This window comes from Pteronotus mesoamericanus, unplaced genomic scaffold (genome assembly GCF_021234165.1).
Source record: "Pteronotus mesoamericanus isolate MK-2021 breed Mesoamerican mustached bat unplaced genomic scaffold, CSHL_Meso_final contig_214, whole genome shotgun sequence".
Lineage (NCBI taxonomy): Eukaryota > Metazoa > Chordata > Mammalia > Chiroptera > Mormoopidae > Pteronotus > Pteronotus mesoamericanus.
Genome location: NW_026555089.1, coordinates 3,147,920 through 3,171,164, shown reverse-complemented (window position 1 = coordinate 3,171,164; position 23,245 = coordinate 3,147,920). Strand labels below are relative to the sequence as shown.

Sequence of the window (23,245 nt, the reverse complement as noted above, 5' to 3'; positions counted from 1 at the left end):
CATGGATTAAAATGGAATTGTTGGCCCTGGGATTTGCAGACTTCTGATTCTGCCGTGGTGGGGGCTGGAAGTCAGTCCTGGGGCCTGGTACCTGAGGCGGAGGGGGGAACGTGGCTTTTCTCCGATACCTGTTAGCTGAGGGTCTTGGGAAGTCACTCCCGCCCCAGATCTGCTCCCACTCCCCTAACAGGGAGGCACAGAGAACCTGCAGGGCTTTGTGGGGGGCCCTGAGGGTCGTGCTGAGCGCGGGTGTGTAAATCCACGGTCACGGAAGCTCCTTGGGTAAAACGGACTGGGAAGCCAGGCCGAGGGGACACTGTCTGGGGGATGCCGTGGGCTCCGGGCACAGCGGTGCTTTTATTGATTTGTTTTATATTTTATTTTCTTTATCTTCGCCTGAGGACATGCGTATTGATTTTTAAAGAGAGGGGAAGGGAGAGGGAGAAGGGAGAGAAACATCGATCGGTTGCCTCTTGTACACACTCTGACCAGGGATGAAACCCGCAACCTAGGTAAGCGTCCTGACCAGGAATTGAACCCATGGCCTTTCTGTTGACGGGACGATGCTCCCGTCAGCCGAGCCACACCAGCCCGGGCCAGCGGTGCTTCTAAAATTATTGAGGTAAAGTTCGTGTAACATAAAATCAGCATTTTTAAAAGAATTTATTTTATCTATTTATTTTTAGAGAGAGGGGAAGGGAGGGAGAAAGGAGAGAAACATCGATGTGTGAGAAGATGCAGCGAACAGTTGACTCTCATGCGACCCCAACTGGGGACCGGGCCCCCAACCCAGGCCTGTGCCCGGACTGGAAGTTGAACTGGTGACCTTTCGGTTCACAGGCCAGCACTCAGTCCACTGACGCACACCAGCCAGGGCTAAAATCAGCATTTTAAAGTGAACAATTCAGTGGCATTTAGTACATGCACCTCTAATTCCAGGACATTTCTGTCACCCCAATAGAAACCCCATCATTCCTCATCCGTCCTCCCCAGCCCCTGGCTAGTGCTAGTCAACCCTCTGTCTTTATGGATTGGCCTATTTGGGACATTTCATGTGCATGGGATCATTATGCTACGCGTCTGGCTTCTTCATGGAGAATTGTGTTTTCAGGGTTCATCTGTGTTGTAGTGTGTCAGTGCTTATTCCTTTTTATGGCTGAGTAATATTCCACAAAGCACGATTTGTGTATCCATTCATCTGCGGTAGGCGTTTGGGCTGTTTCCACCTTCTGGCGATTGTGAACAATGCCGCTATAAATGTGCATGTCAAACTGTTTTTCTGAGTCCCTCGTTTCAGCCCTTTCGGGGAGAGGCCAAGGAGTGGACCTTCTGGGTCACATGGCAGCTCCGGATGTGCCTTTGCAGAGTGTGGGACAGCTTCTGCAGCCGCCAGCACTGCCTTTTAAGAGGAGCTGCTCCTTCCTGCTAACGAGGAAACAGGCTCAGAGTGGAGATGTACATACAGCCTTCCTCCAGATCTCACAGCTGGAGGCCGGGCTGGGATTTGAACCCTGTCCCCCGAGTCTGAGTCCATGTACTTTGTAGCAGAGCGGGCCCCAGACTGCGTGATTGAAACATTTGATTAATCACAGCTCCTGCCACCGCGGCCGCCTGGCTGGTGTTTGTTGAGTGCCTAAAATGTGCCGTAACTGGACGGAGCCGTTGTGTGGATTCAGCCTTGCAGTCTCTGACGTGGAGGTGCGGCGATCACCCCGTGTCACAGACGGGTGGCGTGGTCCAAGAGGCCAGGGTCTGAGCCAGGCCTGCTGGGTGCCATTGTCCAGAGCCGGCCGCGGGGCTTGCACTCGGAGAGCCGGCCGGGGCTCCCTGCCCTTCGGACATAGGGCCCGGATACAGACAACCTCATAGCGACCTAACTGGAATCTGAGGTTCAGCATTAAAAATACATTTACCCAGAAGCTCAACAAGGTCACCGTTCCCTTGTCCAGCCTCCTCTGCAGACTTCACCCCACCTGGCACTTGCTCTCCACCGCAATTCCAGAGCCCGTCACGGTTTGCAGTCATGCTGAGGGTGTGTGTTTTGATTTAACTTTTTCTGGTGTTGCCGTCATTTTCTTATTACTTTAATGGTCACAGCTTTCCACGGGGGACAGTCTAGTTACCCTGATACTGGGGACATTTTGCTTGTTTTTTCTTATTTCAAATTAGGCTGCAGCAAAGACTGTGGCCGGGACCTTTTTCTTCCTTCAGGTGTTTCTTGGGACAAAGTCCTGTGGCGCGGGGCCCCAGAGAGAGAGCATTGAAACATTTTTATGGTCCTTAGTGCCAGGTGCCATGGTGTTTTCAGACAGGGTTGTCCTGGCACCTGCGGCCACCAGGTGTCTGTTTTTCATGGCAACCCCACGTGGGTCCTGGAGCTTGATGGTGGCCGGGCCAGCGGCTCTATTTCTCAACCTGTGCTCTGTCTCCTCCTCTTCCTTCTCACGTGGCATCGTTCCTTCTCACTGCCCCGAAGTTCAGGCCACCAGCCAAGACATCATCCCTGGGTGGAGTGAGCTTGGGCAGGCGAAGGCACCTTTCCAAGAGCCACAGCCCCCTTCCCTGGGGGCCCTGCCGCCGTGGCCCTGACGTGGCGGGGGCTGTGGGACGAGAGGGTCTAGGCCTGTGGGCTTGTCCCTGGGGAGGACGCGTACAGCGCCAGCATCTGCCTGCCTCCCCTGTGTGTCACTGTGGGACGTTCCCACTGGCTGTGCCCCCTGCCGGGGACGCCTCCCTCACCCCGTCAAGCCTTTGCCCAGTGGTCGCTGTCTCACTGAGACCGCCCTGACCGTCTTCGGTCACATGACACCCCCAAACCCTCTGCCCTGCTCTGCTGTGTGTCCCAAGGGGCCAGCCTTGCCTCATCTGTTACACTTGCTGCTTGTCCCACTGCAGCGTCGGGCGTGCGGTGGGCTCTTGGTCCGGACGTGTGTGCCCGGACGGAGTCTGTGCGTGCTGCACGGCGCTGCTGCCACCCTCCCGGTCTCGGCTGGCCCTCTGCTCTTCCCGCCTCCGTTCCCCCATCTTTCTACGCTGCTCTGCTCTCCTCCTCCCACTTGGGCCGGGTCCCGCCGCGTCGTCCTGGCTCCTCTCTGTCCTTCCGGCCCCAGGCTCTCCCTACCTGTGGGAGCAGAGGGCCACGTCTCCCGGATGGGCCGGGGCCCCTCGCTGGCACCGGGCCGCGGTAGCCAGGGTGGCCCAGGCCCTGAGGAGGGGCCTGGGAGAGAAGGTGCTGCGGATGCCAGCTGGGGAAGGCAGGCAGCCACCCACGCAGCGGCCCCCCCAACTGCTGGGAGCTCCCCAGGTGATGGGAGGGTGAAGGGGTGCTGCTGGAAACTAAGGAAGGGGGTTTCTAACCGTCTTCGAGGCAGGACCGGCTCCTCCTGGGGAGAGGCTGCCTGCCAAGGCCCGTGCCCGCCCTGGCCGCCCCTCCCGAGCCTCAGCTTGGGAAGCACAGGAAGCTGAGAAACACCCCCCATCGGCGGCCTTTGAAGGGCGCACCTGAACTGCCCAGAGTGTAAACCGTGGGGAAAATGTGGTCTTTCCAGTTCGGGGAGAAAGAACAGAGCAGAGTGAGGATTTTTTTGTGCCCAGGGCAGCTTCCAAGGGCGGCCAGCCCTTCCCCTGGCCCGGCCGCCGCCTCTGGGGCCGCACTCTGGGGAGGTTTGCTGGGTTTCTGGCCTGCAGCTGGGGCTGGCGGCTCGCCCTGGGGACGCTTCCCCTCCCGGCTGGAAAGCAGCTGGCGACCCCGTCTGTGGGCCGCCCACCTGCTGAGGCCCCCACCTGGGACACGTGTGGCACCCGGAGCCAGCTTCCTCCTGAGGCCGGAGGTGCTGATTTAGAGCAGAAAGAGGAGCTGGCGTCCTTCTCCCTGGCTGCTTTCGCAAGGGGTCCTCGGGGAGCTGGGTGGCCCTGGCAGGCGGACGTCATGGGGCTGGGCCTTGTGACAGCGCCCTGTGTGCGTGCGGCGTGCGCCTGTTCTGGGGGGCAGATCGGCTTCTCCGAGGGCGTTGTGACTTCAGAGCCACAGTGTGGGATTTCGGCTCAGCCTCCCTGGCACGTCGCGTCATCTGGCGTGAGCTGGGGACCTCACTGCAGGGAACCTCGGGAGCCCAGGCCCACGTGGCTCGCAGGCTGGGTGGGATCGCTGGCCACCCCGGTCCTGTCCCAGGAACACCGTGGTGATGGTGAATGGGGACAAGCTCTGGGAGCTCCAGGTCACCCCGAGGGTGCCGTGAGGCGCCCTCCGGATCGCACGCACGGCTCTCCTTCCTGAAGGCCACCCTGCCTCGGTTTCACTGACCTTCCCGTGGATGGTTCTGGGCCCTCCGTGATCCAAGGCCCAATCCCCTCTCTCTGTCCTCCGGGGCTGGCGCCTGACCCTCGGATGCTGCCTGCCTCTTGGCCAGGCCTCCAGCTGTGGGCCTTGTCGCTGCCCCAGGAGCATTTGGTGGGGGCGGGGACAGGACCTTTCCAGGAAGGCGCCCCTTTTCCTTCCCAGCTCTCACAGGACAGAAACAATGCACTGTCTTGAAGTTGGGGCGCTGCGGGCGGGGTGGGGGGCGCAATGCAGACACCCCAGTGGGCGTTTGTAGAGTAGCAGCTGCACGCTGCTTGCGGGGGGCTGGGGGGGTGGGGGGGCGTTCTCAGCCAGGCAGGTGGACTCTCTGGAGTGCAGGGCCCGCTGGACCCTCGGCACATGGGGGAAGATTTTTGTGAGCAGCTGGGAAAACAGGAGAGGTTGCATTTTTAAATTCTCTTTATGGAAGTATAAATACTCGGAGAAGTGACGCATTTTCGCAAACCGAACACACCTGTGCATCTGGCCCACAGTGAGCGCTCCAAGGCGCAGAGGCCTCTGGTGCCCGGAACTCGGGTGCACGGGTTCCCCTTAGCTGCGGGCTCCTCTCAGCTCCGAGCCGCACCTTCCCCTTCTGCCAAATGGGTGTGATGGCACCCACAGCCTGGGTGGTCACGGGAACAGGCTGCTGTCCGGCCGTGGCAGCCGGTGCTCTTTGTCGTCTGTGTGCACCTGCTTGGGGCAGGAGGGGTGAGGTTTGGGGACAGACGTTCTCTGGTGGCCATCTACCTCTTGTGAGAGGTCAGGATGCCCAAGTGGGATGTAATTGTAACAGCCCGCGGTTTGGTTTTTATAGTGTCCCTCCCTGCCACCAAGGGCTGTAGAGCTGGCGTGGTGGTGACGGCGACGGTGGGGGTGGCGGGACCCCACAGAGGGTCCTGCCCTCGAATCCTCCTGTGTCCCGTCTTCCTGCAGGGGAGGGGCCAGGGCGCTTGTCCTGGCCGCCTGACCTCACTCTGAAGGGCGCCGGCAGCTGTGAAGGGGGCCTGAGCAGAGGGGGCGCTCCAGAGTGGGAGACGGAGGCCCCGGTCCCGGGGAGGGGGCTGAGTGTGGGCGTGGTCCTGGAGCTGTGAGGGAATCCCGAGGCCCTGGGCGTCATAGTCTGGGCGCGCCCTCGGGTCCCCCTCCCCTGCATCAGGCCGACAAAGGGGAGGTGGCCTCTGTGCAGCTCCGGGAGGATCAGTGTGGCCTGGTTGTGGCACCCTAGCGGGAGGTGGTGGCATGGCAGGGAGGGTCAGTCACCTGGGCCTGGGTGGACAAGCGGCGGCCCTCAGCGATGAGGTCAGTCACAACCACCCCACTTGCTGTGTGGACAGCACCTCTGCAGGGCGAGGCTTTGGGTTGCCCGGTGCCTTCCTGGCGGCACCTTAGGGGGCGGCAGGAGGGAGTGGAAGGCTGCGGGCACCGGCTGGGCGGGCGTCCCCGGCCCAGGTCCCTCTGGCCTGGCCGGCGGTCCTCACGAGTTGCTTCTGTTCCCACAGCCTCGCCGCTCCTGCTGTTTGCCAACCGCCGGGACGTGCGGCTGGTGGATGCCGGGGGAGTCAAGCTGGAGTCCACCGTGGTGGTCAGCGGCCTGGAGGACGCGGCCGCGGTGGATTTCCAGTTCTCCAAGGGAGCTGTGTACTGGACGGACGTGAGCGAAGAGGCCATCAAGCAGACCTACCTGAACCGGTCGGGGGCCGCCGTGCAGAACGTGGTCATCTCCGGCCTGGTGTCGCCCGATGGCCTGGCCTGCGACTGGGTGGGCAAGAAGCTGTACTGGACGGACTCGGAGACCAACCGCATCGAGGTGGCCAACCTCAACGGCACGTCCCGGAAGGTCCTTTTTTGGCAGGACCTTGACCAACCTCGAGCCATCGCCTTGGACCCTGCTCACGGGTAAACCCCGCTGCCCCTGCCCCTGGGGAGGGGTCGGGGGTGGGGTGGGGTCATGGTTTCCCTGATGAACTTATTTGAGCCCGAGTTGCTTTTTCAAAGAAAACCTGGCAATCTTAACATGCATTCACCTCTCATAATTTGGTGGTGAGAATCGTTCCCCATTGATACCACATAGTCATGTGTCTTTTTTATTTTTAAAAAGATTTTATTTGTTTAGTATTAGAGGGAGGGGAAGGGAGGGAGGGAAGGAGAGAAACGTCAGTGTGTGGTTGTCTCCCATGCGTCCCCCACCGGGGACCCGGCCAGCAACCAAGGCATGTGCCCTGATTGGGAATCAGACCAGTGACGCTTTGGTTCACAGGCCAGCGCTCAGTCCACTGAGCCACACCTGCCAGGTCCTGTGTCTTTTTTAAACTCACCACGTCCGAGGCAGCGGAAGTGCTTGGCTGTGGATCTGAGTCATTAAGCATCGGATGGATGTGTATGCAGTGGCCCCCGAGGAGTGTGGGCTCCTAACAGGTGGACTTTGCACATTATGCCCCTTTTATAGCCGCCTCCACTGTGACGGGTGGAAAAAGCGGAACTCCTTGTCTGGAGCAGAGCTTGTTGGGGGCGCATCCCTCCGGTCTGTCCCAGGAGCCTGCCTGAGCTCACCGAGGCCCAGGAAGGCACAGGGCCTGGCCACACCATCCGGAAGGGGTTTGTGACCGGCAGGAAAGACAAGGACGTAGGCGGGGTTGGAGGCTGGGGTGGAGATTCTGTGGGGAGCTGGCTGAGCTTCACGGGCCAGGCTCATTCTGGACTTTTCCGAGCGGGAGCTCTTTGCTCAGCCCTCTGTCCCCTCCTCCTGCAGCCTAGGAATGACACACTCTCACCTGGGCTGTGTCAGGCCAGGTGACTGCCTGCTGGTAGCCACTGGCCAACCGCCATGTCTGTCCAGTTCTCTGCTGGTTCAGTGGTCAGGGATGGCTCAGTGACATTGAACAGAAACACAATAGCTGTGTCTTTGGCCTCAGGCCCTGGAGGAACACTTGGTTAGTTCCTTTGATGTCACCGTACCCCTCGGGGAAGTGCCAGCCTAGGCTTTGGCAGATGAGGACAGTGAGGGTGGACTGACTCTCTGAGGGACATGCCTGAGTTGTCAAAGTTAGAAAATCCCCGAGATGGGATTTGAGCCCAGCCCTGCCTTGCCCGAGGGCCCATGCTTGTGACTGTTGCCTGTGGGCCAGGCTGGATGGGCTGGAGGCGCCGTGGGCGGGGGATGGGGTGGGGTTCTGGAGACATAGGGACAGGCTGGGTGCGGGGCACAGTGGGGCCCAGCCTGCCTCCTTATGATGCGTGCTGACTGGGCATGTGCACTGGGCTGCTTCTGCGCCTGGGGGCGCTGGCTGGTTTGTGGGTGAGCTGTGTGTGTGTATGTGCGGATGCACGCAAGTGGATGTGTACCTGCTCCAGTGGGTGTGCATGCACATGTGTGTGCCCGTGAGCACATGTGTGCGCGGGTTGGAGGTAGCATTTACGCCCCACTGTCTGACTCGCTGAGGTCAGTCCAGAAAACTTGCTGTTCCCACCACCAGGGCGGCGCTACAGCCTTCGCGTCCCAGGCTGGGGTCCGTTCTGGGCGTCGTCCTCTCTGGAGGCCCCCAGCCCCCTTCCAAGCGGGCCAGGCGGCCCAGGCGCTGAGCTGATCCTCCTGATCTGTGCTGCTGGGGACTGGTCTCCATCTCGGGCCTTGCTTATACCATGGTTAGATTCCGGGACTCCTGGAGTCACCTGTGCCCTTCCAGGAAGTGGTGGCTGGCGTGGCCGAATCTCTGTGGCTAAGAGGGGATGCCTGTCAGTGGCGGGGGAGGCTGAGCAGCCTTGGGGCCCCATCATGCACTGGGGGGAGAAGACCAAATGGACAGTGTGGCTGAGAGGGGTGTGTTCCCTGGAGGAGAGGGGAGCAGGGCCCCAGGACTTGGGGAGGGGGAGGGGGAGGGGGAGGGAGTTGGGAGCCTGGGAAGGTCTCTTGTGACTTTTGAGTAGAGACCTGAAGCAGATGAGGGCAAGAGCCAGGTGGCACTGCAGGGAAGAGTATTCTAGGTGGAGGGAACAGCCAGTGCAAAGGCCCTGGGGTAGGCGGGGCTGGGCCTCAGGGAGGGGCGGTGGTGGCATGAGGGAGGAGGGTGGAGGTGCACTGCACAAAATGGGGGGAGGGGCAGGCCCGGCTGTGGCGGAGGAGTCACCTGGTCTGGCTCATGTGTAGAGGGACCCCTCTGGCTGCTGGAGTGAGAGGAGCCTTCAGGGCGGGAGCAGGTGCCCCGTGAGCGGCTGGGGTGCTGGCAGCAGAGGGCAGCGGCCGGGGCCAGGGAGGTAACGAGCCAGGGAGGTAAGGGGTCACCAGGTCTGGATTCTGTTTTGAAGGCAGAACCAGCTGGGTTGGCTGGCACTTTGCATGTAGGTTGGAGAGAAAGCCAGGAAGCAAGGGTGGCGTGGTGCTGCCCTGTGCCTCGGTGTCCCCATCTGGGGGGGTGGCGACCGTCACACCCGTCATGCGGGAAACACCAGGAACAGTTAGTGGGCTCAATAAATGTCAGTGGCTGCACTAAACACGGCCCTCCCCTACCCTAAACACAGTCTCCACGTTCTCATGAGGATTTCTCTTTTTCTCTTCCTTAGGGCCTTTTGCTGCTTGGGTTGGGAGGTGCTGGGCCTTGGTGGGGAGGCCCTTGGCACTCGCTTGGGAAGGGCTTGGGGCTTGGTGGGGGGGCAGCCTTCACGCCCCCATCCCGGCTTTGCCTGTACCGCCTCTGGGAGCCGGTTGGTCTCTGGCTCTGGCTTTTCTCACGAAGTGTTTGAAATCCTTCCCGATCTTGCCTCTGGATTCCCACCAGATGTACTGAGATCACACCTCTGCCCCGCGGGGCAAAGCTGACTGCTGACCCCAGCCTCTCCCCACGCCTTCCCCTGCACCAGTGACGCGTCTGATGAGTGAGGGGCGAAAAGAGCTGTCTCCCCCCCCCAAAAAAAGGTTCCTCTGTGGTTGTTGGGGAGGTGGTGCTGCCTGCAGTGTCCCCTTAGGCACCGTGTGGCCCAGGAGGGAGGGCTCCGGGCCAGTCTGCTGGAGCCGTGGGCAGCCCCTCCACTCTCGCTGAACAACGACCTGAAAGGTGGGCTCTGGGTCCTGGGGGCAGGACCGCTGTCCGACGGGGACAGTGGGCTTTCGGGGAAACAAGGTTTCAAGGAAGAGCTTCGCCTCCCCGGGGTCCTGCGATCTCCGTGTGCCCTCCTTTGACAGCACCCCCCGCTGGGTCCCTGCCTGAGATAAGGGCTGTGCGCCCCAGCTGCCATCGGGAGGGCAGGTTCTCAGTTTGGACGTCCGCCTCAGTGTGCGTAGGGCCAAGAGCCTGTCCCCGGCGGGGAGGGAGGGGGAGCGGGGGGGGGCGCCCTGCGGACCCCAGAGCTTGGGACTTGGTCCAGGTTCAGGGAGGCAGAGTCCAAGGGAGGCCCGGCCGGCGCAGGTCTCCAGTCAGAGCTGGGCCAAAACCCAACCCCTTCTTTAAAATGCAGGACGGCCCTTCCCTAAAATAACACAGCCGCAACCGCAGCCTCTGCACACAGCCCAGGCCGCACCGCTTTCCTTCGGAAGTGGATTTTCCTCCGTGGAATGTGGCCCGGCCTGTGGCCGAGCCCAGGACTTCGCAGGGGCACGTCCACGCCAGCCCGTCTCTGGCGACCGGGCGGCTCGCCGATTCCCCATTTAAGGAAACCAGCTGCCTCTGTTATGAAACCCGGGGGGAAGGAATGTGAATTATGCTCCTCGCGGAGGTCCCGAGCCTTCGCATTTGCTGGCCTGTCCTGCTGGCCGCAGCGGAGCGCTTGCAGAGGCCACGAGGGGGTTGCTCGGAGACTGATCCTCCGGCTGCCGTCTCTGCGGCCGGCAGGGCCCTGTCCGGGCTCCAGGGGGTGGGGGGTGGGAGAGGCCTCTGTGCGGGCCGGCGGCAGCCTTTGCTGAGCTGGCCGGCGGCACCTGCGCGCCTTGGGCTGCCAGGAAAAGGGCGCCCACACCCGGGCCTGCTGGCCGAGGACTGAGTCATGTGATGGCTGGGATCTGGCCTTCACCAGAGAACCACCCTGTGCTCCCAGGGTTGCCGCAGGCCCGTGACCCAGGGCGGGCCAGCCTCTCGGAGCCCTGGCGCGCTCATCGGCCCTCCAGGGTGGGTACGCCTGCTTCCCCGTGTCTGTCATGTTCTCACCAGGTGCGAAGGAGACAGCGAGAGAGGCTTTTTGGAAAGGGGCTCTCTTCTCACTGTCCCCATTGGGGCTGGGGCGCTGGGGGACAGCAGCTGGGTACAGGTGGCCACCATGCAGGGAGGAGGGTACATTTTGTACAAAGTCCCCGCTCATTTTCAAGCTCTTCACAGGAAGCTGGTGATGGCACCAGCTCAGAAATGACACCCCTCTGGGAAGCCCCCTGACCCCATGGGTGGGATGTCTCTGGGGTACCTGCAGCTCCTGTGGTTGTAAAGCTCCCGTGGGGGCAGGTGGCAGCTGTATGTATAATATTGTCCCTTTCCTGATGGACAGAGACCCCCGAAGAGCAAGGCTGGGCTTGCCTTCCTGTGTCCCTGGGGACCACACTGGTCCCTGGTGGATGGCAGCTTGGGGTTCACTGAAATGGGGTGAGGCCTGACCTCTGAGGAAATGGGGGCCGAGAGCAAGGGGGGTTGTGACGCAGGCTAGAGAGACGCAGCTCGGAGGGAACAGGGCCTGTGGGTCCCCAGGACTAGGGCGTCTCGGAAGCGACGCTGTCTCAGACTCACTCGAGGTCGCTCGGCCACCCCTCACCCGTCTGGGCCTGGGCCCCCCGGGGTGGGAGGCCCTCACCGGGGACGGCACCACTGGCTCCTGGGCATCCACCTTCCCAGTTGGGTTCTGAGCCGACCTCCACGGCCCAGCGTGGACAAGCTGCCTGTCTCCGCAGCCGTCACTGAGGCTGAGGCGACGGGCCCTATGGGCGGCTGGGATCCGTGCCTGCCCCAGGAGGGGGTCGGGGGGGCTGTGCCACCCACGGGGTTTTGCGGCCATGAGAGAGAGTGGCTCCTGGAGTCTGGCACCGCCCCCGTCTCTGTGGAGAGGCTCTGGGTGGACAAAACAGGCGGGCACCCCGCCTGGAAAACCAGGGACCATCTCTGGCCTCTCGTGGCGTTTGAACTTGGCACTCTGGACGCCTGGTGTCACAGCACATTGTCTTTGTTTGCTTGGTGGGACATGAGGCGAGGAAGCCTTTAGGAGGAGGTGGTTTTGCAAGGGTGGGTGCCCCTCACTGGACACGTGAGAAGGTGGACGAGCAAAGCCAGGTCCTCCTCAAACCCGTCTGGGAGCGGACACTGTGACATGTCAGTGCCGGCCTATCATACATCGTGCCGGTTTTTATTATTATTATTTTTTAATAGACTTCACTTTTTTTGAAAATTTATTTTTAGAGAGAGGGGAAGGGAGGGAGAAAGAGAGGGAGAGAAACATAAATTGGTTGCTTCTCTCACACCCCATAGCTGGGGACCTGGCCTGCAACCCAGGCATGTGCCCTGACTGGGAATCGAACCAGCAAGCATTTGGTTTGCAGTCTGGTGCTCAATCCACTGAGCCACACCAGCCAGGGCTAGACTTCCCTTTTTAAAGCAGTTTTAGGTTCACAGCAAAATTGAGGGGGAAGGTAGTCCTGACTGGTGTGCTCAGTGGGTTGGGTATCATTCTACAAAGCGAAAGGTCGCTGGTTTGATCCCCACTCAGGGCACATACCTGAGTTGTGGATTCAGTCCCTCTTATTCCCCTCTCTTCCCCTCTCTCTAAAAATAAAAAATTTTTTAAAAATGATTTTATTTATTGATTCTCAGACAGAGGGGAAGGGAGAGAGAAAGAGAGGGAGAGAAACATTGATGTGTGGTTGCCTATCGTGCGCCCCCCACTGAGGACCTGGCCCACAACCCAAGCCTGTGCCGTGACTGGGAATCGAACTGGTGAACCTTTGGTTCACAGGCCGGCACTCAATCCACTGAACCACACCAGCCAGGGTTAAAATTTTTTAAATAGAGGGACAAGTAGAGAGTTCCTGCATACCCATGCAGATTCTGTGGTTTTTGACATATGTGTGGTGACATTTACCCGTCATTGTAGTATCAGACGGAGTAGTTTCACTGCCCTGAACGTCCTGTGTGCTCCGCCTGCTCCTCCTCCCTCCCCCTGCCCCCGCTCCAGCCCCCGGAGCCCCCGGAGCCCCTCAGCTTTTTCTTTTTTTTTTTTTTTTACTGTCTCCATAGTTTTACCTCTTCCAAGAATGTCATGTGGTTGGAATCACACAGTGTGTAGCCATTTCAGACTGGCTTCTTTCACTTAATATACTTTTAAGGTTTTTTTCATGGCTTTTCATAGCTTAATAGCTCATTTCTTTTTAGTGCTAAATAATATTTCATCCCACATGCCTTTAATTGTCCGTAATAGAGTCATTTACAGCACCTTCATAGTCGCAAAAAATCAGATACAGTTCAAATGCCCAACATGCGGTTACTTAAATAATTTATAGTAGTAATCACCATTAAAAGAACAAGGAGGATTTCTATAAGCAAAATGATAGGGTGCCCAGAATATATTGCTAACTGAGAACAAGTGGAAACAGTATATTTTGATTACCCACCTTTGTTAAAAATTAGTATATTACTAACTGCTTAGAAAACCAATCAGAACCAATAATATAAACACTAGTTATCTTTGATGGGTGCAATTTTAAGACAAATTCCCTGTTTCCCGTTTGCATGTGTGGAGACAGAAAATAAAACCAAAGAGCAGATCTGCTTACTCCTTCTCGTCTGCCACCTCCTCAGGTACATGTACTGGACCGACTGGGGCGAGACGCCCCGAATCGAACGGGCGGGCATGGATGGCAGCACCCGGAAAGTCATCGTGGACTCGGACATTTACTGGCCCAACGGGCTGACCATCGACCTGGAGGAGCAGAAGCTCTACTGGGCTGATGCCAAGCTCAGCTTCATCCACCGCGCCAACCTAGATGGCTCGTTCCGGTAAGTGGCCACCCGGTTTTGGGCCCCCGCCTTGCCCGCTGCACCCTGCTGCCACGGGGCCTCGGGCAGCCCTCGCTGGGTGTTGGCAAGTGTCCCCAGCTTGGGCCCCTAGTCTTGTGCCGGAATCCTGGGGCCTGAGGGATTCAGGGCCCTCAGAACAGTAACAGTAGCGTGCACACTCCGCCTCTAACATCGCACCCCGATCAGGGCCTGGGGCGGCATCTGCCATCCACCACGCGAACGTTTTTATAGCAAAATGTGAAGTGCTCGTTCGAAAGTGAAATCGAGAACCCTATAAATAGTTCCACATCCACGCACAGGTTTTGCCATTAAAGGAGGAGAAAGCTCTTTCAGTTTTCAGGCTTTTGGATTTGCGGATGAGGGACTGGGGACCTAAAACCCATGGGCACGACAGGGTTTTTAACAGCTCCCGCCCCGCTGCTTTCCCCAGCGCATGCGCACCCTGGAGGCGGGCGCAGGGCCGGTCTCGGTGTTGCCGGCATTCCCCGGTCTCGCCGGGGGCCTTGTGCAGAGTTCACGCTCAGTAAAATGGGCTGAATGGTGAATGGATAGAAAGGACTTTTTCCCTCTTGGGTGACTGGTTTCAGAGCTTTCTGGTCAGCTTAGCTAATGGCCCCCTGCTTCATTTCGCTCCAGGTGTAGGGACGTCCCCTCCAGGCCCAGCTGCAGGGCAGTTTATTCATTAACCAGATACTGCCTGCTGGCTCTGGGCCAGGACTTGGGGCTCCCCCCAGAGGGACTGTGCTGGCTGGGCCCTTGGCCCAGGCAGGTAGCGTGCTGGTGCCAGTGCCAAGGGCTGCGGTGGGGGCACGGCATGGGGGGCACTCAGTGGCTTGACCCCTACCAGTGCAAGCAGATACCAACTCAAACAGACTTGAGGACATGGGCTGGTGTGCTGCGTTTTATCCAGCCTTGTGTATTCGTTATCTATTGCTGTGTAACAAAAGAACCCCAAGCATGGCTGCATGAAACAGCATTGTTTGTGGGGGAGGTCAGGAATTTGGAGTGACTTAGCTGGGTGGTTCTGGCTCAGGGTGTGTCCTGAGGTGACAGTCAGGCTCCTGTTGTGGCTGAGGTCGTCTGTAGGTTTGACTGAGGCTGGGTGTCCACTTCCAGTGTCCCCGTCACGGCTGTTGGCAGGAGGCCCCAGCTCCTCCTGCGCTGCTGCTTGCAGCTGAGCCGTGCACCCAGGGCCTGACTGAAGTGTTCTCACCCGTCATCCCTGCGAGTGTGCATTGGCCTGGGGCCTGGTTTGAGATTTAGAGAGAGTGACAGCCTGGGGCTCTGGTCCTCCAGGAGCTGAGTGACTTTGGCAGTTAAGAGACATGGATTAGAGACATGCAGCTGGAAAGGCTGCAGGTCAGGGAGGCCCTAGTTGAGGGATTGTGACGAGGGACAGCGAGCATTATGGTGGCATTTAAAACACACTAATGAGCCCCAGCTGGTGCAGCTCAGTGGACTGAGTGCCAGTCTGCGAACCACAGGGTTGCTGGTTCGATTCCCAGTCAGGGCACAGGCCTAGGTTGCGGGCCAGGTACCCAGTAAGGGGGTGCATTCGAGGCAACCACACAATGATGTTTCCCTCCCTCTCTTTGTCCCTCCCTTCCCCCCTCTCTCTAAAAATAAATAAAATCTTAAAACGTACTAATGATGGTGGTAGGGATAGCAGTAGTGACAATGATAATGTCAGTGGTGATGGTCATGGTGGCAACGGTGGTGGGTGATGGTGAAGATGATGAGAGGAGGGGTGAAGGTGGGCGGTGGGGGGGTGGTAGAGATGGTGGCGATGGTGGCGATGATGGCGATGATGGTGGAGATGGTGGAGATGGTGGTGATGGTGGAGATGGCGATGGTGATGATGGCGGAGATGGTGGAGATGGTGGAGATGGTGATGGTGATGATGGTGGAGATGGTGGAGATGGTGGAGATGGTGGAGATGGTGATGGTGGTGATGGTGGTGATGGTGGAGATGGTGATGATGGTGGAGATGGTGATGGTGATGATGGTGGTGATGGTGATGATGGTGGTGATGGTGATGATGGTGGAGATGGTGGTGATGGTGGAGATGGTGATGATGGTGGAGATGGTGGAGATGGTGATGATGGTGGAGATGGTGGAGATGGTGGTGATGGTGGAGATGGTGGAGATGGTGGTGATGGTGGAGATGGTGATGATGGTGGAGGTGGTGGAGATGGTGATGGTGGAGATGGTGGAGATGGTGGAGATGGTGGAGATGGTGGAGATGGTGATGATGGTGGAGATGGTGATGGTGATGATGGTGGAGATGGTGGTGATGGTGATGATGGTGGAGATGGTGATGATGGTGGAGATGGTGATGGTGATGATGGTGGTGATGGTGATGATGGTGGTGATGGTGATGATGGTGGAGATGGTGGAGATGGTGGAGATGGTGATGGTGGAGATGGTGATGGTGATGATGGTGGAGATGGTGATGATGGTGGAGATGGTGATTGGTGGAGGTGGTGGAGATGGTGATGGTGGAGATGGTGATGGTGGTGATGGTGGAGATGGTGGTGATGGTGGAGATGGTGATGGTGATGATGGTGGTGATGGTGATGATGGTGGAGATGGTGATGATGGTGGAGATGGTGGTGATGGTGATGATGGTGGTGATGGTGATGATGGTGGTGATGGTGATGATGGTGGAGATGGTGGAGATGGTGGAGATGGTGATGGTGGAGATGGTGATGGTGATGATGGTGGAGATGGTGATGATGGTGGAGATGGTGATGGTGGAGATGGTGATGGTGGAGATGGTGGAGATGGTGGTGATGGTGGAGATGGTGGAGATGGTGATGATGGTGGAGGTGGTGGAGATGGTGGAGATGGTGGAGATGGTGATGATGATGGAGATGGTGGAGATGGTGGAGATGGTGATGATGGTGGAGATGGTGGAGATGGTGATGATGGTGGAGATGGTGGAGATGGTGATGGTGATGATGGTGATGATGGTGGTGGTAGCGATGGCCGACCCTTTCCTAGCACTTGCTGTTTGCCAGGACATTTTACTGGTTCGTTTCACTCTCTGACCAGCAGAGTTGGGCACGCCGACCTCATGAAGTGCTTGCTGTCAGACCCTCTGTCTCAGTAATGCACAGAGAGGCACGGGAGTGCCTCCACGGTCACACGGCCTGGCTGAGCCAGGTTGGAACCCAGGTGCTGGGACTGCAGGGTCCGCCCTCTGGCCGGCCCACGTACTGGACGTGCCCAGGGCTGTCCAGGTGTGAGCGTGGTCTGCTGGGAGGGGGGCGGCTGCTGGAGCCAGACGCCCTGCTCGGCCCCCTCTTGGTTGTGCCTGGCTGCGTCACTTCGGTGCTCTGGGCCTTGGGGCCTCGCGTGACAACTGGGGTACTAATTGTGCTTTCAGGAGGTGCCTGCCTTGCAGGGCCTGACGGGGCAGCTGCCACTCTTGGGGCACAGAGCCTGCACACAGTAAGCGCCCAGGAAAGGCTGCTGTGTCCGGAGCGCGTGACTCTGACAAGGAGCAGGGGGAGGTGGCCGGAGCTGCACCCCAAGGGGAGGGGCGTCCTGAGAGGAGAGTGGGGGTGGGCGCGGTGCGCAAGGCCTGGCACTGACTGTGGCAGATCTTGGGGAGGTGGAGGGGCCCCCAAAATGGTGGGCCTCTGGCTTCCCTGATCAAAATAGGGCAACATCATGGAAAAGTCCAGTGGTTCCTCGGAATGGAAACATTGAATTGACGTGTGATCCCAGCAGTTCCACTCCTAGGCATATACCCAACGATTCGAAAGTCGGTATTGATACAAATATTAATACGAAGCCCTGAATTGTTTACTTTGAAATGGCTGGTTGTGCGGGAGGGGAATTTCACCTCGATGAATTGTTGAAAACACTGACGTCAAGAAAACAGGCCAGATGAAGAAAGAGCATGAGCGTGTGGTGCCGGTGCCAGACGCACGTGACCTGGCCCAGGTGCTGCCCCTGGGGCTGGGCTTGGGGCTGGGCTCAGGGCTGGGGGCCAGGCCGTGAGTGCCCAGCCTCAGCCCTGCCCCGGAGCCCTGGGCGGGCGGAGGGTCCTTAAGGACGTTGTCACGGTCACACCAGCCATCCTGGTTTGCTGGGTGTCGTCAGTACCTAGATGAGAAAGTCCTTTTCCTGTGTTGTTATCAAGATACTTTACTCTGAAGTTAGAAATTATTGGCATTGTGGGGATGAGCAGGTCCGTTTGCCTGATCTGTATTAAGCTGTCAGCGCGTCGGGGCAGGACAGGAGTGCTTGTCCCCAGGCATGGCTTCCTCCTTGCCTGAGGCCCTTTGCCAGCAGCTGCTGTTCTAGGAACGGCTTGGACAGGGAACAGCAGCTAGATGTGTGGGGCCCCCTGTGTCACTGGCAGGGGTGGCGGGAGGCCGGCTGGGCCTGGAAGGCGCCCTGCGCCCCCAGGAGAGAGTTCCCTCACGTGCTGCCCTGGCGTCGCTCTGCTCCATGTCAGTGACTGCTGTCCTGTGTCACGTCAGTGGGGATGGGTGCGGGGGACCACGGGGCCCTGACGGCTTCCCCTCCGCCTCCCGCCCCTGCAGGCAGAAGGTGGTAGAGGGCAGCCTGACGCACCCCTTTGCGCTGACGCTCTCTGGGGACACCCTGTACTGGACGGACTGGCAGACCCGCTCCATCCACGCCTGTAACAAGAGGACCGGGGAGAAGCGGAAGGAGATCCTCCGTGCGCTCTACTCGCCCATGGACATCCAAGTGCTCAGCCCCGAGCGGCAGCCTTACTGTGAGTCCAGCGGGCGGGCAGGGGCTGGCGTCTTCCCCGGACAGGGACCCGGGGTCTGAGGGAGGCCGACCCTCAGGCTCGTGGAGAGGAGAGGGGTGCCCGCTAGAGCGTAGGGAGGAGTGTGATGCGCAGGGGTGGGCTGGGCCGCGCGTGGTTGGGCCCGTCCGCAGAGCTGGCGTGGGCCCTGCTTCCGCCATCCTCGGGGGCAGCAAAGAGACTCCCGAGGATGGTGGCGCCGTTTTCAAGGCCCAACAGAAGTTGCATGTTTATTAGTGAAAGTCTGCTCTGAGTAGAGGTTCTCAGTCCAGGGTCCTCAGAGGGCCATGGCAGGGTCCCGATGGGGAAAGCCTTGAACTTGCAGGCTTGGGGATCCTGGGACAGGCAGCCCATGGGACCAGGGCCCTGGGCTCACCTGCTCCTATGGGGACCAGGGCAGGGGTTCTGGCCACAGTGCTGACCGAGCCGGGGCCCCGGGGCACATGCTTTCAGCACCGAGAGGAAGGAGGTGCTGTCTTCCGACAAACTGCACAGTCCTTAAGCACGTCCAGGCTCGGGCGGCCCACTCGCCCAAGGTGGGGGCGGGTAGGGGGTGGCGCTGCAGCGAGCGTCCCCAGTTGACCACGGCCGAGTAAGATTCCAGAAGTATCTGTTCAGTTTGGCTGCATATTGGTTGTGGAAGGGCCTGGGACCATGAAGCTCAGCCCCGAGGGATCGAGGGGCTTAGCCCTGTGTTCAGGCGTGGCTGCCGTTAGCGCACAGCCTGCGGGGTCGAGCACTCTGCAAAGATGAGACAGGCCTCTGCTCCAGGAAGCCACTGTCTCGGGGGTCTCGGCCATCCCCGCATGGGCAGGTCTGAGGTCCTGCTGAGGAAGGCCGAGGGCGGCTTTCACGGAGGAGGTGTCCTCTGTGGGGCCCTGCAGGAGAGGAGAGAGGGCGGGAGGACGCCCACCCCCCGGCCCTGAGGGCGGCTGGGAGAGCCGGGAGGCACTGGCGTGGCCGGAGTCGGCGGTGAGGCAGGAGAGGGCCATGCCGATGGCCCGACGCCCAGGAGGACGGTGTTGGGGCAGATGGACACACCGGGGCTCCCCGGGGAGGAGGATGTGGGGCACTGTTTGTTTGGAAACAAGCGACAGGGGAGGGCCGTGTTCTGAACTCTCTCACCTGCCCCGTTCTCCCCAGTCCACACGCAGTGTGAGGAGGACAACGGCGGCTGCTCCCACCTGTGCCTGCTGTCCCCGAGGGAGCCTTTCTACACGTGTGCCTGCCCCACCGGCGTGCAGCTCCAGGACAACGGCCGGACGTGCAAGGCAGGTGAGACGCAGGGGCGCTGGGCCGCACCCGGTGGGCGGGGCCTCCGGGCCCCGAAACCCCGTGGAAGCTGAGGTGGAGGCCCTGTTCCTGATGGGAACTTCTCAAGCACAAGTGCAGTCGATTTCTTCCCCACGTGCCCTGTTTTTCCTTTGCTTAGGTATTTTACCACCTTTTTATTCTCTCCCTTAATTTTCACTTGGTGCTTCAAGGACTCACGCTATGGTTAATTTTTAACAAAGGGTCACCCCCGTGGTGGTGTCTCTGCCTCTTATTCCCAGGTGGCAGGTGCAGGGCGTGTTCCTCTGTAAATGGGGCACGGCCAGCAGTCCGTCTGTCCCTGGGGACGTCCAGGGCCCAGCGCCGCGGGGCAGCACCCAAGTGGTCTTGGGCCTGGCCAGCGAGGGGGTAGGGAGACAGGAGGGATGTAGCCGTCTCTGGGCCCAGTCCCGGTCTGGGGAAGCCAAGGGAGGGCAGGGGGCTTCCTGGGTGGGCTGGCTTGTACCACGGCCCCCCTGCGTGGGGGTTCTGTCGGCCAGGGTCTGAGGCGAGCAGCCCCTTGGACACTCTCTCCACCTCTGCCCATGGCTGCCAGCCTGTCACCTGCTGCCTGAGGGCTTGGGGCTCCACCTACGGTGGTTTCCTGGTCCCTCTGCTTTGGGCGGCCAGGGTCTGTGGGTGGTCCTGTGGTCACGCTGGGGGAGGGGGTCTTTGCTTCTGTGAAGACTTGGCTGCCACACCAAAGGGCGTGTTAGCGGCACAGAGCGCTGGCCCCGGCAGCGTCCCCCACGATGGGCCTCATTTCCCCAGGTGGCCATGGGAGGGTCCTGAGTGGCAGGAAATCATGAAGAGGACACGTTGCTGCCTTTTGGGAACCAGGGATGAGGTTGGCACGACCCATGCGGTTGTTTTAAAGTGGGTCTCCGGCCACTTGGAGTATGCCTCAGAAACCGCCCGAACCGCGCCTCATTCAGGAACTCGGCAGGTGTTCGCGGAGTCCCTGCTGGGTGCCGTCCCTGCTGGTGCCGGCAGCATCACGCAGCCAGTGAGCAGCCGCCGGTGCGCCCTGGCCCGGGGCTCATGGCGCAGCCTGGGGGACAGGCGGGGTGGGGAGACCGCACACCAGCGTGCTGGCGAGTGGCTTGGCGTGTCAGAGAGGGGAGCGTGGTAGAGGCCTGGCTCCTCCGTCCCTGCTGGGCCCTTTGCTGTGTGCTGTTCGTCTTGGCCGCTGAGACGAGGCTGGGAGAGAAGCCGGGCCTGGGGCCGGGAGGGCCAGGCATGTTGGCCCGGGAGGTTCAGCAGCTCCAGGGTTTGGGACTCAGCGGGTTAAAGGTGGATGACAGGCACCTGAGGCGGGGAGCAGCTCGACTAGCTGGATTAATGCTCTCATTTTACACATGAGAAAGCTGAAGGGAGGTCACCTATCTGGGGTCATTCCTTGCCAGGGGCAGAGTAGGTTCTAGAAGGTGGGGCCTTCTAGCTCCTGGAGACGTGGGTGGGTTGGCTGCTGCGTCTGTCTCGAAGAGAGGCGACCTGATAGCAGATGTCTTTTGGCCTGGTCCTGGCAGGGCGAGCCCCGGCCTCCCTCCAGGGTGCAGGGCGTCCCTGCCCCTCCCCGGAGGAGGGTGCCCTGGCTTCGAAGGCTCCGTGGAGAGGGCTCCGTTGTCACTGGCTTAAAATGCTGACTAGGTTTTGAACAAGGGGTCCCGTCTTTTCACGTTGGGGCCAACTCTGAATGACGCAGTGGTCCTGCTCGGTGCGCCTGAGAAGCTCAGGGAGTCCGGCGCTCTTCTGTTAAGGCTTCCGTGCGTCTTTGCTCTTTGCTGTGTTCGTTGATGCATTTCACTCGACTTTATTGCAGGAGCATCTGCACTTTGTGTATATGTTTCAAAAGTGTGCGTCACGGTGCCTGAAGAGTATTTGAACCTGCTTCCCTGGGTGGGTGTTTTTTTGTTGTTGCAGTTTCTCAGTCGTGCGGCCAGGAGAGGGCCGGCTTGGGCCTGGCCCTGGACGTGGAGGGACTGGGATCTGGTGTCCGGTGCTGCGGTGATGGGCCTGTGTTAGATCGGCTTGTGATGTCTGCTCTGGGAGCAGGGTGGGGTGTGGTGGGTGCCGGCTTGGTTGCCCTCTCTGCCCACTTTGGGTGTTTAGAACGACTGCCCGTGGACATCTGTGGAAGGAGTGGGGGGAGGACGTGACCCCCCCGAAAAGGTGGACTGTGCAGAAGTGCCCGTCAGGCCCTCACCTGATGGGGGCCTTCTGCAGGCAGCTTTTGTGAAGGGGCCCCGGGAGGGCCCCTCACGCACCAGAATTCCCAGAGTGGGGTGTGGACCCAGAGCTGTGGCCCAGTGCATTCGCTCAGCTGGAGAAGCTGGTGTTGCAGGAGGGACTTGCCCGGGCCACGCTGGGGTGCACAGTGCTGCGGGTCACCTGGGGGTGGACGGTGGCTGGGGCACTGCCGCTCTGCGCCTCCCTTCCTCATAGGGGAGATGGGGCCGCAGACCACCCCTGCCCAGGGAAACTGTGGAGGACCCAGTGTGCTAACAGGGATTGGAAGCTGCTGTGCAGGGTGCCCAGTGTGAAGTAGGTGCACAGTAGGTGGCGGCCATAGCCGCCAGTCATGCCTTCGGCACCTCATTTTCTCACCAGGCTCGGGGGAGCAGGGGCGGGTCTGCTGGGGGCCTAGGTTTGCCCATGCCCTGGGGGTGGACCCAGAGGAGGCCAGGCTGTGAGGTCCCGTGGGCTCCTGCCTCCTTTTGGTTCCCGGCGTTCCCATAACTGGGGCCTCTGCGCCCTGGCCACCCCCTGCCCGTGGGTGAGCCCTTTTGACGGTATTTCATTCTTTCTGCAAATGTGAAATGTGCATCCCCACGTCTGGGCACAGAGCAGCCCAGCGTCGGGGGTAGTGGGGGAGGGCATGCTCAGAGGCCAGTGTAGAGGAGGCAGCCTGGCCAGGAGGGCTTCCTGGAGGAGGTGTCATGGCGGTGGGGGGCTTTTAGGTGGGAGCTGACACTGGCACCAGCAGGGTGGAACTGGTGGATTAGCAGCAAAGCCTGCCCTTCCTGTGGGAAGCTGCTGGGGGAGGAAGGGAGCTGACCATGGCGCCCTGCCTCCTTCAGTGGGGTCGGCAACCCTGCAGGCTCCCCCAGGATTCCGTGGCTCAGGGCCGCCTTCCCTGGTCTTGTGAGAACCGGTCCCCCTGGCCCCCCCCCCCCCCCCAACTGGGAAGGACACTGACAGATAAGTGGAGAAGGCCCAGGGTGCAGGCGACACCCGTATTTGTCGTCAATCCTTGGGGCTGGTTTGGGGGGATGCCGGCCGAGGGGGCTGTTTGCCGGGCTGCTCAGCAGACTGGGATGTGCAGAGCCTGGGGTTGTGCGGAGCCTGCGTGCTTTCACCCCCACCTCCCTTCCGACCTCCCTTCTGTCCAGGGAGCTGTCAGAAGGAGGGGCAGGCTCCCGGGAGACAAAGGGGATGGGAGGGAGCCTTGCTTTGCATGAGAATGTTCGGTGCTTTTGTAGGACGACTCCCCGTGAAGGCCTGGCTGGTTCTGGGGGCTGGAGGGGCCTCTGTAGCCCAGACCTCATTCACAGCTGTGCTCGGGGCGACTGGGGCGCGAAGGGTGAACGGAGTTTATAAAAGTTTGAGTTTGAGCTGAGAAAAGCCCCAGAGGTCTCTCAGAAGCATTTCTCCTAGGTGGCTTTCTGGACATGGGAGGTGGTCCTGAAACATCTCCATATCCCTTAATCAGGAGGGATCAGGGGCAGGGGTGAGAAATGCATCCGGCCACTGCAGGACCTTCTGTCTGTTTGGGGGGGGGGGGCGGGGGCGGGGACAGACAGCAAGTCAGAAAGACAGGGCCGC

At 60.0% G+C, this 23,245-nt stretch overlaps 1 protein-coding gene across 1 annotated transcript in view; it reads left to right on the top strand.

The window, feature by feature from the left end:
• LRP5 (LDL receptor related protein 5) overlaps positions 1-23,245 on the top strand; it is a 94,893-nt gene that overhangs the window by 22,590 nt on the left and 49,058 nt on the right. Inside the window, exons 2-5 of the mRNA XM_054570786.1 lie at positions 5,842-6,238; positions 13,102-13,299; positions 17,877-18,073; positions 19,253-19,384. Of these exons, the coding sequence (XP_054426761.1) occupies positions 5,842-6,238; positions 13,102-13,299; positions 17,877-18,073; positions 19,253-19,384 (924 nt within the window). The remainder of the gene's footprint in view (positions 1-5,841; positions 6,239-13,101; positions 13,300-17,876; positions 18,074-19,252; positions 19,385-23,245) is intronic.